At 37.2% G+C, this 20,174-nt stretch overlaps 1 protein-coding gene across 1 annotated transcript; it reads left to right on the top strand.

Moving 5' to 3' along the window:
* The first annotated feature begins 468 nt into the window (after positions 1 to 468).
* On the top strand, positions 469 to 18,744 carry ASPA (aspartoacylase). Its single transcript, XM_045526084.1, has 7 exons — positions 469 to 487; positions 586 to 846; positions 4,067 to 4,262; positions 5,978 to 6,071; positions 10,743 to 10,850; positions 14,792 to 14,901; positions 18,223 to 18,744. Exons 2-7 carry the CDS (start codon positions 611 to 613, stop codon positions 18,418 to 18,420), a joined length of 942 nt encoding a protein of 313 aa, XP_045382040.1. The 5' UTR covers positions 469 to 487; positions 586 to 610; the 3' UTR covers positions 18,421 to 18,744.
* Positions 18,745 to 20,174: the final 1,430 nt, after the last annotated feature.

Below are 20,174 nucleotides of genomic sequence, written 5' to 3'. Positions count from 1 at the left end.
AAAAGCTTTCTGAAAAACGGTGCTGGTTCAAGAGATCTCTGAAGATCTGCCTTTGGCTGTTCATAGAGGTGAGATTCAAATGCCCTCAAATCATGAAAAGTGCCTGAACTCATTTCAGGAATGAACTATTTTTAAATGCCAGTGGAAATATAAATATTGAATGGGCCACTTTTTTATTTTTTATATTTTTTGAGGCTGGAAGTATATAAATTCTTTTTATTATTAAAAATAATCATGAAAGCCCCATTGGATGACATTCTATCTGAGGGGAAAACAGGATTTTTGTGTTAGTCTGAGATGCTAATTTATTACTGTATTTAGTTCTACTGACCATCTGAGGGAGTTAGAAGTTAAAGTAAAACGCTGTATCTCTAGTTGTAATCCAAATATGGCAAAGGGCAGGGCTAAGGAAGGGAGTGTCCACATAGAAAACAGGGCTCAGAACTTGTAACAGAAAATTAGAATATACTCCACTCAAGGGAACTCTGTACTTTGCACTTTGGTGAAAGTCTCATTCAGATTTAAATTTCTAAACTTTTCTTAAGAAATTAAGTTTCCCTTGATCTCTTCTCCTCTGAATTGCAGAAATCAGTAAAAACTACTTGGTGAAATGACTTCTCATCATGTTGCTGAAGAACCTATAAAAAAGGTTGCTATCTTTGGAGGAACTCATGGGAATGAGCTAACAGGAGTATTTCTGGTTAAGCATTGGCTAGAGAATGGCGCTGAGATTCAGAGAACGGGGCTGGAGGTAAAACCACTTATTACTAACCCAAGAGCAGTGAAGAAGTGTACCAGATACATTGACTGTGACCTGAATCGTGTTTTTGACCTCGAAAATCTTGGGTAAGACTATGTTTTGTATTTGTGTGTGTGAGAGAGAGAGAGAGAAAAAGAGAGAGAGAAGTTGTAGGAGTGTGAGAAAGAACATGTATATGAATATGCATATGATAATTCATATCTGTACATACAGTCACTATGGTAAGATCACTTTCACTTTGAATCATACTGCATTGCAAATTACACAGTTATCTAAAGTGGGCATTCTTGTGCTCTTTTATAAACTTTTTTAAGCACCCAACTATTCTTATTTGATTTTTCTTCTTAAATGTTTCCTATACAGACGGAGACAATAAATTAAAAAAGAGTTTTATTTTTAAATCGTATCTTTAAAGAAGCAAGATTTAATAATCCTTTGCATAAAATTAGTGTTAGCCCACTATGCTTGCATACCTATGTGTTAACTTTCTAGGAAATTGTCTACTATGTTTTCATGCAACTGTGTTTATGGTAGTGCATAAAGTTCTACTTAAGAAAAATGTGACATTTCAATTAATATATGTTGAATGACAGAATGAACAAATACCCATTGTCAGAAAACATCAGACCACCCTGTGATCTGAAGAGTAGATGTACTTAATTTCATTGGTGGGTTGTTGCAGATGGGGTGTTGTAGATGAGTGATAAAGACACTTCACCTGAATTGTCTGAATCTAAATATCAGCTGATTTATAATACACATGCAATCATAACACTCTAGGTTAGGTCCTTATTAATTATTTTTGCCTTTGTTTACATCATAATATCTATGACTATACATATATATGCCTGTAGGTATTTGCTTTTTGCCACTCCTTTCTTTCATTTACCTAAAAATATTATTAAATAGCTATTTTTCTCAGGGCACTCTGCCACATACTGTAGGAGTACAAAGCTCTACAAGATAGTTTCTACCTCTCAGAGAGTTGCTAGACTGCTAACTAAGATACAAGACATACACAGGAACAACTACCTGCACTATTCTATGTTCTTGTTTTCTGACAAACGCTAATTTGAGTTAGAGAATTCCTTGGGTTTAGTCTCACTGCAGATCAAAAGATGGATACTACGTTTAGTGGAAATATGGCTCATTTTATGGAACAGTTGATTTTCAGAGCAGTTATACAGTAGTCATACTTTTGTATCAAATCATATTTTTATTAGCATAAATTTTAATTTCAGAAATGTATCTTCCTGACTGAGGTTATGTCAACACAAGTAGTGTTTATCTATTAACCTAAAATATCTGTTAACTAAGTCTTATATAACAAGTAATAATCTGTTGAAGAATAACTCTTTTTTGTCTGCATATTAACTTCCCAAATAACTTTGAAATGGACTGGGGTCAGTGTTCTTATTATGACCACCCAATAGTACATACTTCAATGACAGTAGTCTTTTAAATTAAATTTACTGTCTGCTTCTTATTGTTAACACTATTCAAAGGTTAGACAGTTCTTTCAGGGTGGTTATGAAAATTTATGAGGTAGATTAATTAACTTCTTCCATCCTCCCTCTCTCAGATTTATTCCTTTTCTTATATTCTTCATCTCAGTGATGGCACCATGACCCACCAAATCCCCCATGGAAATCATCTTAGAACCTTCCCAGTTTTTCATCCCCCCATCTAGTGAGTCACCAAGTCCTTCCGATTATTCCTTGCAAGTACTTCGCAAATCCTCTCCATTTTCACTGCCTTAGTTTATTTCTTCTGTTGGCAGTTAGCATAGCCTCCTACAGGGTCTCTCCGCATTCAGCCTTTCTCCAGTCCTGCCTGCCACCCATTCTCCGTGTGAAAGCTACAGGGATCATCCTAACATTCCAGTCTTAGGATCTTTCTCCCCTGCTGAAAATTCTTTAAAAATCTATCCAGAATAGATCTAAGCAACTTAGTATAGCTGATCTAAGCAACTTACTATAACTGATAGCACCCTTGTGGGTCCTGCCCCTCGCAATTCTTTCAGCCTCATCCTTTGGCACTCTTCCAAGGGGAGCTGGACTCCAGGCATGAGAACTCAAAGTGTTCATTACTTTTCAAAACTACAGGCCTTAACTTGGAGCAACTGGGTAGGCAGTGGTCCTATTTACCCAAATGGGGTAGAATGACGCAGAACCAAATTGGTTGGGGAAGAAAGACTTCATGGGATTATTTCATGAATGAACTTAAAATGCTAATTTATTAATATATACATTAGATTGTATTAATGTATATGTTATGCATTAATATATACATTAGGTTTGGTTTGCATATGATAGAAATCTGAGAATAGTGGCTTAAACAAATAAGGGTTTCTTGTTCACAAATAATAAGAGGCAGGCAGCTCGAGGCTGGTGCAGTGGCTACATGGGATCATTAATGCCACAGGCTCCTTCTAGCTTCCCGCTGCACTATTCTTAGCATCCGTCTTTGTCCTCATGGTTTTTATTTCATAGTTGCAAAACCGTTATCCACCTTCCTGACTGCATTCCAGGCTGGAATTCCTCGAAGATACCAGCAAAAATAGCCAGGGCATAGAAATAGATGGAATTATAGGAAAAAGTGGGTGAGTGGTTTAGTGAGGAAAAATAAATTTAAACCTTTATCATATATAGCAAAAAAAAAAAAAAATCCTAATCATTGCAGTAGGTGGAGAAAGAGTGGATAGAGGCTGATTTGAAAACACAAGAAAAACTATTAGCCCTTCTCCCCCAAAAATACATATATGCGTGCACCAGCAAATTTTTGCATTTTGGGAGTATTTAAAGACTCTTTATAAACCTTGTCCCTGGATCACTAGTGGTTCCTGTACCTCAATTAAGAATCCCTAATTAGATTATGTGGACACCTAAGTTTGACTATGTTTGTGCACTAGAATTAGCTAGAGGGGGGAAATGGTGCATTTTATGATTTAGCCCCATAATAGATAACCCAGTGCACCATAACTACTAAGAAAATATTCAGTAAATTAATGGATGCATTTTACTCAAGGCTGAAATCTAATGGTAAATTCTGTTTGATATGTCCTATCTGTGACCAACCACAAAAGAATTATTATTTTGCAGGCGTGCCAATGCACCATTAGTTACATGGAATCAAATGAATAAAAATGTAATTTTTCATTTATAAGGGTTTCAAATAAGTTTTCACTTCCTATACAGATTTTTCATATTAAACATTTAGCAACTGATTCTTATTACACTATGTTCTTATTGTATATTTATGTTATCTTAACCACGATGTTAATCTTTTTCTTTCTGCTAATAACAGCAAAAAAATATCAGAAGATTTGCCATATGAAGTGAGAAGGGCTCAAGAAATAAATCTTTTATTTGGTCCAAAAAATAGTGAAGATTCGTATGATGTTATTTTTGACCTTCACAACACTACTTCTAACATGGGCTGCACTCTTATTCTTGAAGATTCCAGGAATGACTTTTTGATTCAGATGTTTCATTATGTTAAGGTAATGTTAATGTTATTAATTGATAAGTTAGCATATGACCTGTACTTTTAAGTCAATTATAGATATGAGACAACCAGAAAAGGATCAAGTGAGAGGGTCCAAGAGAAATGGGATCTATTCCACAGCCAGGCTTGAGGATCTGTGGGAAAGGGTGGTACCGGAACATACTAGCAATGGTGACAGGCAGGAGAAAAGGAGAGGAAAAAGTAAAATAATAAATACGATGAATAAAATAATAAAACGTTTATGGATTCTTGTGTTTACAAAATTATATATTTTATCCAGACAGCCACCAAATTGTAGGCTATTTGGTAAAACTGAGTAAAATTAATTTTAAAATTTTACATGGTGTAGTTGAAGTATCTCAATTATAGGGTTTTAGGAAGCTTAAGAAATAGTCATTTAATGTTGACTAAAGCCCAGTGATAGAAAGATTGGCTCCCTTTAGACCTGCGCCTGTCCCATTTGACTTAGATACTACAACACACATCCAACCTGTGAGTACTTCATATAACTAATCATTTTAAGACTCAGAAATCTACAAGATCAAAAATTCAGGAATCTAGTGCCTATAGCTGGAGAAAATTTGCTAGAAAATAACAGTCAAGCAGAAACACAACTAATGAATTGTATGTTTATTTCTGTATAATAGATATCCTTCCTTCCTGAGAGGTAGTATTATTTAGTGGAAAGAGTTTGACCCACATAGTCAGGAGAACCTGGGTTCGAGTCCTGGCTTTCTCATTCACTAAGTTTGGACAAGATACCAAGTCCCAAAACCTTGCTTTCCTCATTTTGTAAAATTAGCATAATAACACTTCCCTATATGGGTACTAAAAGCTTTAAATGAGATAAAGTATTTAAAGAGTTTAACTTAATACCTAGCCTATAGTAAAAGTTAACTTTTTTCTTTTGAGACAGGGTCTTGCTCTGTTACCCAGGCTGGAGTGCAGTGGAGTGCAGGCTACCTGCTGCCTCAAACTCCTGAGCTCAAGTGATTCTCCTGCCTTAGCATCCAAAGTAGCTAGGACTACAGGCACACGACACCACTCCTGGATCGTTTTTTTTTTAATTTTTGTAGTTGCCCAGGCTGGTCAACTATTGTTTTTGTTTCCCTTAAGTTTTTGACAATAACTGGATAGGAGTGATTCCTGTCTGTAGGAGATCACAGTGCAGCTATTCTTTGTTCCTCTTTGAAGAAAGAGCTGAATGCTTGAGTTGCCAGACATGGAAGCAGCCTGGCTGATACTCAGTTATCAAAACAAAGAGGCCTGTCTCAAATTATTCAGATAAGCAGGAGGAGGAGGAATCACCCAACATCTGTAAAGACCAGGACCACAGGAATAGAAACAAAATTTTTTAAAAGACCACTGCTAAATGTAACCAGTGATGAAAACAAAAATAACTAAATCCATGAAGAAGGAAATTTTGTTTTATATTCTTTGAACCTGGTTCTGGAGAATTGTTTAATGTACATTTTACCCAGAAATCTCCGTATAACTTAATTTTATACACATATGTTTTTGTATGTATGCTTCATTTGTATGTTTTCAAAGCTATAATAACATTGGGTTCAAAAGTGTTTCATAAAGCTGTCTTACTAATCTTAGTTAATGAAGTAAAACATATTGAAGGCATCATTGACTCTGTTGCAGCAAAGAGAACAAAACATATGGTCATTACATAATAAGAAAGATGTTTCAAATTTTTTTCAGACTTCGTTGGCTCCCTTATCCTGCTATGTTTATCTTATTGAGCATCCTTCCCTCAAATATGCAACCACTCGTTCCATAGCCAAGTATCCTGTTGGTAAGTCACACTTCCCATTGTCATAACTGAATAAAATATGTCCTGGCTGACACTCTGGGAAAATTATTTTTTAAAGAACATTTATAGCTACCTTGTGTATCATTAGGCTTATAATTATATTGTCAAGTAACAAGCAAATTAACCCCAGGGTTATTTGAGGTTCTAGCTATACCAAATTTCCTCAATTTCATTGAGAAGCTTTCTGGTTTTGTTATCATTTCCTTTGCTGTAATGCTTGGCCCTTCAACTCAGTCTGGCACAATTCTTCTCATCCTCAAGACAGAGTTCAAATGTCACCTTCTATGGAACTGTCTCTAGAACTGTCTCTACTCCACAGAACTAATTACTCCAAAAATTTGTACATTCAACAAATATTTATTGTGTGCCCACTAGAGACCAAACACCGTGCTAGGTGCTAGGGACGTAACAATGAACAAGACACACTCTGCCCTCAAAGAACTTATTATCTGAGGAGAAGACAGACAAATAACCAGGCAATTACTGCACAGATTGATAAATGCTATGTAATTACAGAGAACTATAAGAGCACAGAGGAAAGACTTAACCCAGTCTTGAAGGATCACAGAAGGCCCCAATACGTGGTATCCATGCTGAGATGGTGTGTGTGTGGGAGGGAAGGGGTAAATTGGGAGCAGTCAACAGTATTCTAGGCCCATGCTTTGAAATTATCTGTGGTGAAAGGCCATTGTTTATTTCCAATCTTCTACAGAGCAATACCTTTGTAAAATATAATAAAAAGTGAATTACTAGAAAAATGATCACATACTTGAATGTTGCAGCAATGTCAAGTTGCTATAAAAGTGTCTAAACAGTTACTTTGATTTCTGTACTTATCTTTCCTGAAACTAGTAGCAAACAGTTGGTGGATCACACCTGGTCCTCAGACAATACTTCCAGGAAAAAGGAGTATCATGTACAAAGGCCCTAAAACCCTGATTGATTACATGCTATCCTGATATGCTTTATTCTCCATTTATCTTAGCGTTCTCTTTTCCCTACCTGCTTCTGCAGACTAATAATATATGTTTAATAAATGTTAGCTTAAATCACCAGCAAGTACACAATTCAAACTTATAAATGATCTTCATTCAGACATATCCCACACAGACCCATACAAACTTACCCATTCCTTCCTAGACAGTTCCTATAACTATGACTATACAGTATATAAAACACTAGCCATCTAACTTTGGTAATACATACATTCATAAGCTTGCCCAGAGTGGTCAAGTTTGACAGGATCAGAAAGGCAGTGAGTCTCTGTTTCTCCAAAGTGCTTGTGGTCCCAGTGACCTACTCCACGCTGTTTTCTGGCCCTCTCCTTCTCAAGAACTGGATCTGAGATTTTACCCTACTTACAAGCCAATGGGTCAGCCTTCCACTGCTCAGTGAATGCTGGCAGAAAACACAAGACTCCTGAGACAGAGACAAAGAATAGATTATTAACAATAGTACTGATATTAATAATAGCAGAGTGTCCACATTTTTGCACCATTCTCCAAGCCCCAGTTCCCATAGGGTGACATGAAGAGAGCCATATGAAGACAGCCAATATTATGGATACCAGTGGTTGCATTTTAGGAGAAAAACACTAAGCTGAGGGAACTTGAATTTTTTATAATGGGCAGTAAACATGCCTGTCCTTTGCTCCAAGGAAGACACCATCCCTACCTTCCAAGGCTCTTCGCTGTATACACATCCTCAAAAAGGCAACCTGGCACAAAGGCAGCCAATGTCTTTCTCACAAGACATGCAGAAACATGAAAGACCCATGAAGAATCTTCTCCCAACATTCCTCTTAGCACCTGTTTTGCAATAGTCTTTCATGAATGATGTCTGTTATCCACGTGCTTGTTTGCTCTATCAGTTACTAAGCTGTGACTTCATCTTTACCTTCTAGTAACTTCCAACATGCAGCTCCACACACTTATATACCCTCTCAGACAGACATTCTCTTTTTTCTATCTTCCATTCTCTTTCCTGAATGGCCTATTAGCATAATTAATTATCTATAGACTATGCTACAATTAAAATTGCTGTTATAACTTAAAATGTTTTTTGTTATATCAGGTGGTTTGACCAAGAGTCATTAAATTTAAAAGCAAGTTGGCAAACAATGCAGGAAAATTAAAATCAAAAATCACCGTGGTTATTCAAGTATTGATACTTCTTGTGCATAATAAAGGGATCTGTTGGAACAAGCTAAATATCCAAATATAGGAAATCAGTTGAAACAAACCAAAGACTCAACAATAATGGATAGGGATCCTGTTTCTCTGTGACACCAAATAAAAGCATAAGATTTTCAGACTTTCAAAGATCAATCCTGGTCTATGATATTTACTGGCAATTTTGCTCTTAGTCAGAACAAATACCTGCTGATATGTCTGGCCCTTACAATAGAGCCAAAATTTTAAAACATTTCAATACGAAGGAATATTAAGCTCATTGTAAATAATAAGAAATATTGTATGTTCTCTTTCCAACTTTGCTATTTTATTTGGAATATTTTTTATTAAACACTCATTGAAAATAAAAAACACATTTAAGATCGGAGAGACACTCTTTCTGAATCAACATTTTATAATATGCTAAGACTATTGCTGCATACAAATTTGCTTTAACTTCTAATAGGCACCTTTGCATTCTATTGCCAAGGCAGCTGAAATGTGACAGGATCCTTCTAAGTAAATTTTATCCCAAAAAGAAACAATTTGCTGCAGCCAGTCTTTGATCATTTACACACATACAGACACACACACACACTCACACACACACACACACACAGACACAGACACGAAGAGTGACTAGACACAGTCTTCTCTTAGCTTTCTCAGATCAGCCATGGTCTCATCTGAGTGATTTTTATGACCACCATTCCTTCAGCTCCACTCCTGACTATGCCAGGGTCATGTCCAAAAATTTAAATATTCTGCTCTGATGTGGGGTCCTGTGTCAAAGTTAATTTTTGATTTGGAAAATATGACCACCCTATTTATTAGCCTCCATTCACAATCAGAAAAAACAAAAATGGAAAACTTCAGTAACTGGCTCTTCTGAGTCAAGTGTCAGTCCATAGCTTCTTCTCCACATAAGACTACCAACACCATACCTTCCATCTCCCCTATAAACAAGAATATGTAGAATGCTTTTGTCTGCAGGTAACTCAAAATGACTGAAGCAGTACGATAAATTTATTATTTTATATAGCAGCTCAACATCATGAGTGACCAGGTTACTTTTATCTTTCTAGTCTACCATCTATAGTATGTCTATAGATGACCTCATGGCCACAAAATGTTCACTGTAGTTCCAAGCATCATATACCAACATGGCAATATCTAGAGGGGACACAGGAGCTCCCCTGAAGATCTTCCATTATGGCTCCTTGGTCAGAACTGGTTCACACATCCATTCTTAAACCAATCACTAGGGTAATGGTATTACTATGATTGGCTTAAACTATTCGACATTTTCACTTCAGCTGGAAAAAATTCAAGTACCTTGAATTTTGGAACCCCAGCCAAAATCAAGATTCTATTATAAAGGAGGAAGGTGGGATGGATTTGGAGTAGGCAAACAACAATGTCTTCTGTAGTACACATATAGACATATCAACAAACATACTTTTTCACACATTTGTGTACATCATTTATGCACAGATGCATACCTTAGTCACACTTATGATACCATATACCCAAATGTGTGTCTATACATATATAAAGAAAGCTAAGCACAACAGATAGAATATGAAGATGAAGGAGAATATAGTAAGATTTTGTGGATTGGGAAATAACAGAAGTGGATAAAATAGATGACTATAGAAGAATGTAGTATCTGAATTGGGTAGAAGCAATGAGGGTAGAATGAGGGTGGTATACTTGGTTAGTGGTTTGACCCAAATGGAGAAGGTGATGATAGGAGAGATGGCGTTGTGGGAGACTTGCACAGGAAGGAAGGGATTACATAAGTAGTTTAGAGAAAGAGTATTTTATAGGTGTAAGTATACACAGTCATAGAAAAGGGACCTAATGGTATAGTTATAGTATTATTGGGGTGAGAAGAAATTAATACAAATTTGTCCTACAGAAAATTAAAACCATTGCACTATTGTGTCAGGATGGGTTGTTACATTAAGTGCAAGAATGTTGCTCTAGGATCACATAGATTGTCATGTTGACTTAAATCCATGATTGATCTAGTCTAGATTTCTATGACTCCATAAATGTCCTTCCTCCTGTCAAACCTAAATGTTAGATCTATGAGAGTTTCTCTTTGTGTCTACCTATTGTTTTATCAGCATAAATTTGTGTACCTCCTTTACTATGTTGTGATTTTAAAATATTTTGACAACATTGAAGGAAATTAAAAGAAAAAAGACCCTGAGATTTTACTATTTCTAACATAACTCTTTGATTTTTTTCTGTGTTCTCTCCCAGTCTATATTCACTATCCATATAACTCAAACATGAAAATGATCTGCTTCATTTTTTGCCAGCATTATGTCTCAAATATTTTCTATAATGCTACATGGTCTACCTTTTTAATAATTTTAATGGTTGGATTATAGATCTTGATATATTAAAATGCTCATTTTGTAATACATTCTAATACTTAAATAAATATGACTATATCTCCTTCTGTGCCTAGGTATAGAAGTTGGTCCTCAGCCTCATGGGGTTCTGAGAGCTGATATTTTGAATCAAATGAGAAAAATGATTAAACATGCTCTTGATTTTATACATGATTTCAATGAAGGTAAGTAGGTAATGAAGGTAATATATATAAAACTTAACCACTAAACATTTAAATGGCAATTGGAACCTAGGTCAAATTTACCATGCTCTGCCAAATAAAGCCTCCAAATCAAATCCTGGCTGGGCACAGTGGCTCACACCTGTAATCTTAGCACTTTGGGAGGCCAAGATGGGAGAATCCCTTAAGGCCAGGAGTTCAAGACCAGCGTGAGCAAAATAGTGAGACCCTGTCTCTACCAAAAGAAAAAGATTAAATCTTTTATTTTCCTATTAATCTCCATTTTAAGAAACAAAGACAGGAAATACAAATGTCCAATGAACATACAAAAAGATATTCAACATCACTATCAATTAGAGAAATGCAAATTAAAATGAGAAACCATTTCCCCTATTAGATAGCAAAAATATTAAAATCGATAATATTAAGCATTGGTAAAGGTGTAGGAAAAGGGGATACTCTTGTTACCTGCTGGTGAACATATAATGTGTTTCCCTTTAGAGGGTAATTTTATAGTATCCACTTCTTAAAATGTACAAATCTTATTACCCAGAAATTCCACTTCTCAAAGAAAGAGACACGTGCACAACCAACATGTTGTATACAAGATTGTTATTACAGCACCATTTGTAATGGCAAAACAATGGAAACGACCTAAATGTCACATCAGTTGATGAACAGTTAAATAAAATAACATGGAAGGATCTTCAAAACACATTGTTAATTAAAAGATAGCAAGTTGTAGACTAAAACATATGGTACACCAATTTGCTTTAAAATAATAATACTAATCACTTGCTAGAATACAAATATGTATATACGTTAATGTATCACAGGAAAAGCTATAGAAGAAAACACACCAAACTGATAACATTGTTTGCTGGGGAGGGGAAGAACAAAACAAATTAATTTTGTTTTAATTATATTCAATAATAATAATATATTCATGTATTATTTTTGTCATTAAAAATTAATTAAATGGGGACTGGTGAGTGGGATGGGTTATGGAACTCTATATACTATCTGTTCATGTATTTGGTGAATCTAAAACTGCACTAAAAATGCAGTTTATTAATTATATAAAGTAAGTTTACTTTAAAATTGAAAAAATACTTAAAATCAAAGAGACATTCTGCAATGTAAATAATTATTCCAACAGCCTGAGTTAAATTGTTGTTGAGGCATGGGTAATTATAATGACAGAGCTGGGTGCATAGTTCAGTGTCTGTGGAAAGTGTAATTCCTTAGCCTCAGGTTGTGTACCCTACTGCAATCACAGGAGTTTCTTTTGTCCCTGAAAATCCTTTGACTCCAAAGTCATGAAAACTGAAAAGTTGCTTTTTACTGCCTTTATCTGAGAACAGGCTCTTTACTGTCTAACTGGTATTGGGAAGGTCACAACATATTCATTAACAAGAAACCCTTCGAATAGTAAGCGTGGGACTACAATACATGCAGAAATGATACACCCAGGTAGAAAGCCACAAACCTGAGTGGAAACCATGGTTTTCAGATACCCGTCTGTAAATTCCTACCACAGGGGTGGGGAATAGTAGCTCCAGGACACCCCACCCCTTATTTCTGCTTCACCCAGAGAAGTTCTGTCTATTTTATTGCTCTTCCATATAACATTTCATGTAAGCAGGGGATTCTACAATTCAAAAATTTTAAACTGCTATTAATTTAGACTATCCAGTTTGGTGGGCTTTTAGCTAAGCATCAGCATCCAAAAAATGCTGACAAAAGAATCATAAGAGCCTAGAGAAAAGTCTCTAGGGATGTATAGAAGGTCTTCATCCTTGACTCTGTGCTACTCAAAATCATTATTAGTAACTTGGATAAGGACACATGTGACATGCTTATCTAGGTAAGAGATGGCAGGAAAATATCAGGCTACAAGAAGTCCTAACAATCTTTAACAATCGTTTAACCAAATGTTTGAGATTAAATACATCAGGGACAAAGTTTTGCTCCTAACGTTTAAAAAAATCCCAGCATGAGGAAGGTGATGGTCTTTTTTCTGCTGTAAACAGCAGCACCTGAGAACTGTGAATAAATTCTAAGTCCATAATTCTGGAGAAACATCTATAAAGAGGAGTTTAACCAAAGAGAGAGTTGAGAATGTTGAAGAGTTTGAAAGCCATAATAAGAATAATCCCTCAGATGCACATGGAACTTTCAGTTTTCAAAGTACCTTCACATACATCTTCATGTATGTGACCACATATGAGTAGTGACTGATAGAACTAAGGATAGTTAGGCTGACAAAAAGAAGGCTTAAAGCAATTTTATTTCACAGTTTCAAAAGATTACGTTGGAAAGAAATTAGACATGTTTTCTGTGACCCAGAGGGCAAAATAGAATCATGGAATAAAGTTACATACAGACAGAAATTTCTAATTAACAAAGCTGAGCAGCAATGAAATGGAACCACTCTTTGTGAAACTATTTATGTAGAAGTAAGATGACTACATGGCCAGAACATTAGGAATAATACACAAGCATTGATAGAAGTTAGGCTTTCAAGGCTCCTTCTAATTGTGAGATTCTAAGTAGCAAAAACATACTCCTTTGTGTTCTATCAGTTTTTCCTTTCCTCCCACTGGACCTTCTGGTTCAAAGAAATGACATCTGGTAAGTTCCCATCTTCATCTTGGAAAGTGTGGTAGATTTTCATTCTTCCCTTTCCTGCATCCACATCCTTGCAGTGTGATGCTTCAGATCCTTCTGTTAGGAGATAGAGTCTGTTTCCCTACCTCTTGAATATGGCCTGGCCATGTGACTTTTTTTGTGCCACAGAAGAGGCTTGAAAAGGACTTGCGCATTAGGGCTTGCTCTCTTGCTGCTCTTGGGATGTATACACTATGCATCGTCCACACTGGCATGCTGGATGATGAAAGGCTATAAAGTAGAAAACTCATACACCCTAACCAACAGTCATGCCACTCCAGCTGACAGACTGTCAGATGCCAGACATGAGAGTGAGGCCATCTCAAATCATCCAGCCTCCAGATGACCTGCCAGCTGACCACAAACACATGAGCAGGACAATCAGAAATCAGTGAAGCCAGTCCTGACCAGAGGAACTACCCAACCAACCCACAGAATAAGAAGCTAAATTAAAAGGTTATTGTTTCAATCCATGAAGTTCTGGGGTAGTGTGATACACAGCAAAAGCTAACTGATACAGAAGTGATCACAAGGTATCCTCATTCTAACTCTGAGTCACAACCCTTTGAGTTGTGATCATAACACACTATGGGCCCTGTGGTGGATGAAAGTGCATCCTGTTTGTCCAGAGATTACCTGGTGTATTTGTAAACTACTCATTTTCCAAGTTTCTGGGCATCGGGTTGTTTAATGTTGCTGTGTCTTTGGAAGTTGGACTCCACTATTTGCAGACTGCCTGCATACCAAGATCTCCCTGCTCAGGAGCTGTTCGAGTGTTTAATGTACTTAGCTAAGGGAAAGAGCATTAGACTAAAGTCACCTAATTTGCTGTAAGTCCTTCTGAAAATATGCAGTCATAGAATGTCAGAGCTGGAAGGGCCCTCCAAAAGAAGCTAATACAAAACCTTTGTTTGACATATAAAGTAATTGAGCCTCAAAATGTGAAGCATCTTGTTCAAGATTACATAGCTAGGAGATTTAGAGCCCAGGTGTCCTGACTCCGAGTCCTAGGCTGTTTTTCTCCCACACTGACTTTTTGATTTCTGTTTTCTACCTTTGTCCATTAGTGTATTTGTGGACAGAGTGCTCATAGGAATAATTCAAGAACATTTTGGGGCTTAGTGTTATTAACTAAACATGGTGTGTTCTCCCTGTAACTCTTTTCATTTTGTTGTTGTTGTGGTGGTGGTGATGGTTCATTCTTTCAATTGTCAACTTCTCTTTTTACAGGAGGTTTTTTTAGTTGCTATTTATACGTACTGTTTTTGTCGTAGGAAAAGAATTTCCTCCCTGTGCCATTGAGGTCTATAAAATAATGGAGAAAGTTGATTATCCCAGGAATGAAAGTGGAGAGATTGCTGCTGTTATCCATCCTAATCTGCAGGTAACATTTGCTGTTCCTTTAAAATATTGAAAATAATAATGCTCTACCTTTAAGTAGAACTTTACAGTTCATACAGCATTTTACACACATTAGTTCATTTGATATTCTCAAAAACACTGCAGTGTAGGGAAGATATATAAATAAATATTTATTGAGTATAACTTCTGCTGGCTCTGGGGATACATCAGTGAGTATAGTCTGTACTGTCACGGAATTTATAGTCTAGATATACTCACGTGAAAGCAAAAATTCTACCCAACTGCAGTGGGTGGGAATTACTGCGTCCGTTTTAATATAAGAAAATAGAGGCTCAGAAGTTAGATCCTTCCCATAGCCATATAGCTACTAATGACAGATCCAAAACTCATACTCTTTGCAGTTGACCAAATTTCTGCTACCTCCCTGTGATCACCACTGAATAAGTTAGAGCAAAACAATTAGAATCTCTTTCTTTGGGATGTGTTCTGCCACGATTCCCTGGCTCTCCTCAGAACCCTAGAATCTACTCCTTGTGTGGTTTTATCAATAACGACATAGGAGGAAGAAAAGACTCTTGGGAGAGCTTAGGAAGTTTAAATCTGGAAAAGCAGGGAGGAGCAGAGGTTCCAAAAAGCTAAAATAGCTATTCCCCATTGTGAGTACCCTACACACTCTCAGACCTCAGAGATGGAAGAGACCTGGTAGATTATCTAGTCTGGGGCTTTCAACCTTGGCTACACATTACCTAGAGAGAGTTTTGGAAAATAAAAATGCCAGGACTCCACTCTGAGATAATCTGATCTTATCGGCTTGGGTAATCAGGGTTGAAAAAACCAGTGATTCAGTTCAAATCCCTGTTTAATGACTGTAATAGTCATCCAGACTTGCAACTCAATTAAGTGGCCTGACCGAACATACACACTAGTGGAGCAAGTCCTGCTTTGTGGCTTAATGGGACCCAGGTGGAAACCTGAAGTAGGCGCATTAGGCAATGTTTTGAAGGAAAGATAAAAATTGGGGAGAAGAAAGGAAGTAAACAATATAAGTGACAAAAACACCAAGTACAAGAAACAGAGGCCAAGGTGATGATGTCATAATAGGCTAAAACAGGATTTTTTGAGTTTTATGATATCCTTAAGGATATTCATGGGTACAAAAATAATCCTGGGAGGCCAAGAAGTGAGATCCACAAGAGCAGTAGCAAACAAAGTTCATAGTGGGTCTTGAAAGGAAGCATAGTTTTGATTTGCTAGAAATAAAGAATTCATTCAATAAGGAATAAATATTCCATAGGCGGGATTGATTGGTTAATTATTTCAACAAATATTTTTGAATGATAACTAAGTCTGTTCTGGACCCTGAGATTGAAGATAGGCAAGGTCTCTCATGGAGCTTCCATACTAATGGGGGGAGAACAGACCATGAATAAGTAAATAATACATAAACCAGATCATTTCAAACTATAATAAGTGATAATAAAGCAGTGGATCACAAAGGGTTCCGATTAGATGGGGTGGTCAGAAAGCATCATCTCTGAGATGGTGGCACTGAAGCTAGAGCCTGGAAGGTGAGAAGCCAGTCACATGGAAAGCAAGTGCAAAGGCCCTGGGGCCGGAACAAACTTGGGGCATTTGAGGAACAGCAAGAAAACCAATGTCCATGGAGAGTAGGAGTGAGCAGAGGACTGTAGACCCTGGGGCCAAAGCAGGGACATGCTTATGAGTATAGATTTTGTTCTAAGAGTGATGGTTCTTAATCAGGGATGCTAATTGGAATCACCTAGGGAATCCCCTCCAATGCCTGGAACCTACCACAAACTGTCGCAGTGCTTCCTGAACTCAGGCCACATGAGAATGACCTGGAAAGCTTTTTAAAAATCCTGATTCCAAGGTCCCATCCCTAGAGATTCTGATTTAATTCATCGAGGCAGAAACAGAATCCATTGAGCTCACCAGGTGATTTTCATGTGGCTCCAGTTTGGGCAGCCCTGTACTACAGTGGAGCCTCTACAGGTGGGGCTAGCCACAGGTGTGTTGAAGTTCCCTCCGCGGTCCTGAGGCATGTCTCTGCCTGAAAACCACTGGTCCAGAGCAGTAGTTCTCAACTGGGCCACGCTGTAAAATCATCTGGGGCTTTAAAACAATAAAAACAAAAAACAGTGAACTATAAATGGGTAGCATGAGGGATTGGAGGAGGAGAAGGAGGTGGGTGACATAATTATGTATCTTGATTACATAGTTATAAGTTATATGCCTATGCTAAACATATGTTAAACTCATAGAAGTGTACACAAAAATGAGCAAATTTAACTGTATGTAAATTTTATTATAAAAGAAATTTTTAAAATAATGATGCCTGGGCCTCACTCTTTTGAGATTCTAATTTGACTTACCTGAGATGGGGCTGCCCCTCTACCTACGCATATGTATATTAACATCCCGGCGATCATAACGTGCAGCCAGGACTGAGAAAAATCGCCGTGATGCAGCACTTCTCAAACGTTAATGCTGTGCATGTGAGTCTCTGGAGATTTGTCAACATGAAGACTTTGATTTAGTATGTCTGCAGTGGGAAATGAAATTCTGCTTTTCTAACAAACTCCTGGGTGAGAAATGCAGGATCTCAGGCCCTCACCCCCAGCCTGTAGAATCGGAATCTTCATTTTAACAAAATCCCCAGATGATTTGTGAGCACATCAGAGTTTGAGAAGAACTGTTCTAGGGTTCCGGCAGTGTGACAACATTGGTGCTTGGAGGCTCACAGGTCCAAATCCCTGGTGTGGGACCTTTCAGATATGGGAGCACATTTAGAATACACTAGCCTTGTCTTAGACTTTTCCCCATTCCACCCTCAGCTTCTCTCACCAATCCCCATCAGAATAGAATCTCTGATACAACGTGGCTCATGTTTATATCCCCAACAGTAGAATGACTTCCACACAGAAGGCTGTTAATGGATATTTCCTAAATTTTGCTGAACAGAATTTAATTTCAGCTGGCAAGAGGTAGACTGTACACTTAGGTAGACACGCATTTAGTTTTGCCTTTAAATATTATAAATTTCTTTGACAATATCCAAGGTGAACCTGGCATTGAAACAAACTTTACTTGTGTGTGTCAGGTATAAAAATTAAAAGGGGAACTCTTAACACTGCTGCCAAAATTAATTGCACAATTTCAGTTTAGTCAGATCACTCATATGCCTCTCGATCCGTCACTTAAGTGCCCTCTTTTAAAAGAATAGAATGCTATAATTTGGGAGATGTGTGGAGTCTGACATAAATTTTTAAAGTGGGAGAAAAAAAACAAATGTAATTTATTTATTTTAATTGTTTCCTGAGAGGATCAAGACTGGAAACCACTGCACCCTGGGGATCCGGTGTTTTTAACTCTTGACGGGAAGACTATTCCGCTGGGCGGAAACTGTACCGTGTACCCGGTGTTTGTAAATGAGGCCGCATATTATGAAAAGAAAGAAGCTTTCGCAAAGACAACTAAACTAACACTCAATGCCAAAAGTATTCGCTCCTCGTTACATTAGAAATCACTTCTAGCTCACTTGTGGTACAGTATCTTGAAAACTCCACTAGTTTGTAAGATCCTCAGGAGCAGGGTTGTGCCTTATTCAGCTTCATCCCAGCACCTAGGACAGTGCCTTACTCAGCAGGCATCCAGCAAATGTCTTAAATTGATGACTATCTTTTAAAGGTATCATATTTTATGTACGTAGCTTATTCAAAGAAGTGTGTTTCCTATTTCTGTATAGTTTATTATGCATTATACTTTAATAGTTTAACATTCTTAATAAACAGCCTTTATATTCAAAATGAAAAATTGAAATAGATACTATATATAAAAAATTGTTAACTTGAACATAGAATTAAATGTATGTTTTCAAATACATACCTTGTTTTATTGCATTTTGCCTTATTGCACTTCACAGATTATTGTGTTTTTTACAAATTGAAAGTTTGTGGCAACCCTGCATCTAGCAAGTCTGTTGGCACCATTTTCCCAACAGCATGTGCTCATTTCACATCTCTGGGTCACGTTTTGATAATTCTTGCAATATTTCAAACTTTTCCATTATTATTACATCTGTTATGGTGATCTGTGATCACTGATCTTTGATGTCACTATTGTGTTTTAGGACACCACAAATCGTGCCCATATAAAATGGCAAATTTATTCAATAAATGTTGTGTGTGTTCTGACTGCTCCTCTGACCAGCTGTTTCCCCATCTCTCTCCCTTTCCTCAGGCATCTCTATTCCCTGAGACACAACAATATTGAAGTAGGCCAGTTAATAACTCTAAAATGGTCTCTAAGTGTTTAAGTGAAAGGAAGAGTCACACTTAATCACTTTAAATCAAAGTCTAGAAATTATTAAGTTTATGGAGGAAGGCATGTCAAAAGCTGAGATAGGCTAAAAGCGAGGCCTCTTGTACCAAATAGTTTAGCCAAGTTGTGGATTCAAAGGAAAAGTTCTTGAAAAAAATTAAAAGTGCTACACTAGTGAACACACAAATGATAAGAAAGTGAAACAGTCTTACTGCTGATATAGAGGAAGTCTTAGTGGTCTACATAGAAGATCAAACCAGCCACAATATTCTCTTAAGCCAAAAGGCTAGTCCAGAGCAAGGCCCTACTTCTCTTTAATTCTCTGAAGGCTAAGAGAGGTGAGGAAGCCACAGGAAGCTGGCAGATGTTGGTTCGTGAGGTTTAAGGAAAGAAGCCATCTCCATGACATGAAAGTGCAAGCTAAAGCAGCAAGTGCTGATGTAAAAGCTACAGCAAGTTATCCTGAAGATCTAGCCAAAATCATTGATGAAGGTGTCCATACCAAACAACAGATTTTCAATGTAGACAAAATAGCCTTCTATTGGAAGAAGATGCCATCTAGGACAGAGAGGAGAAGTCAATATCTGGCTTCAAAGCTTCAAAGGACAGGCTGACACTCTTGTTAAAGGCCAATGCAGCTGCTGACTTTAAGTTGAATCCAATGTTCATTTACCATTTCAAAAATCCTAGGGCCCTTAAGAATTATGCTAAATCTACTCTGCCTGTGTTCTATGAATGGAACAACAAAGCCTGATGACAACACATCTGTTTGCAGCCTGGTTTACTGAATATTTTAAGCTCATTGTTGAGACCTACTGTTGAGAAAAAAAAATTCCTTTCAAAATATTACTGTTCATCACCAATGCATCTGGTCACCCAAGAGCTCTGATGGAGATGTACGAGGAGGTTAATGTTGTTTCATGCCTGCTAACACAACATCCATTCTGCAGGAGT

Source organism: Lemur catta, chromosome 15 (genome assembly GCF_020740605.2).
Source record: "Lemur catta isolate mLemCat1 chromosome 15, mLemCat1.pri, whole genome shotgun sequence".
Taxonomy (NCBI): domain Eukaryota; kingdom Metazoa; phylum Chordata; class Mammalia; order Primates; family Lemuridae; genus Lemur; species Lemur catta.
Note: the sequence above shows the minus strand (reverse complement) of the source record. Positions and strands in the feature narration are given on the sequence as shown.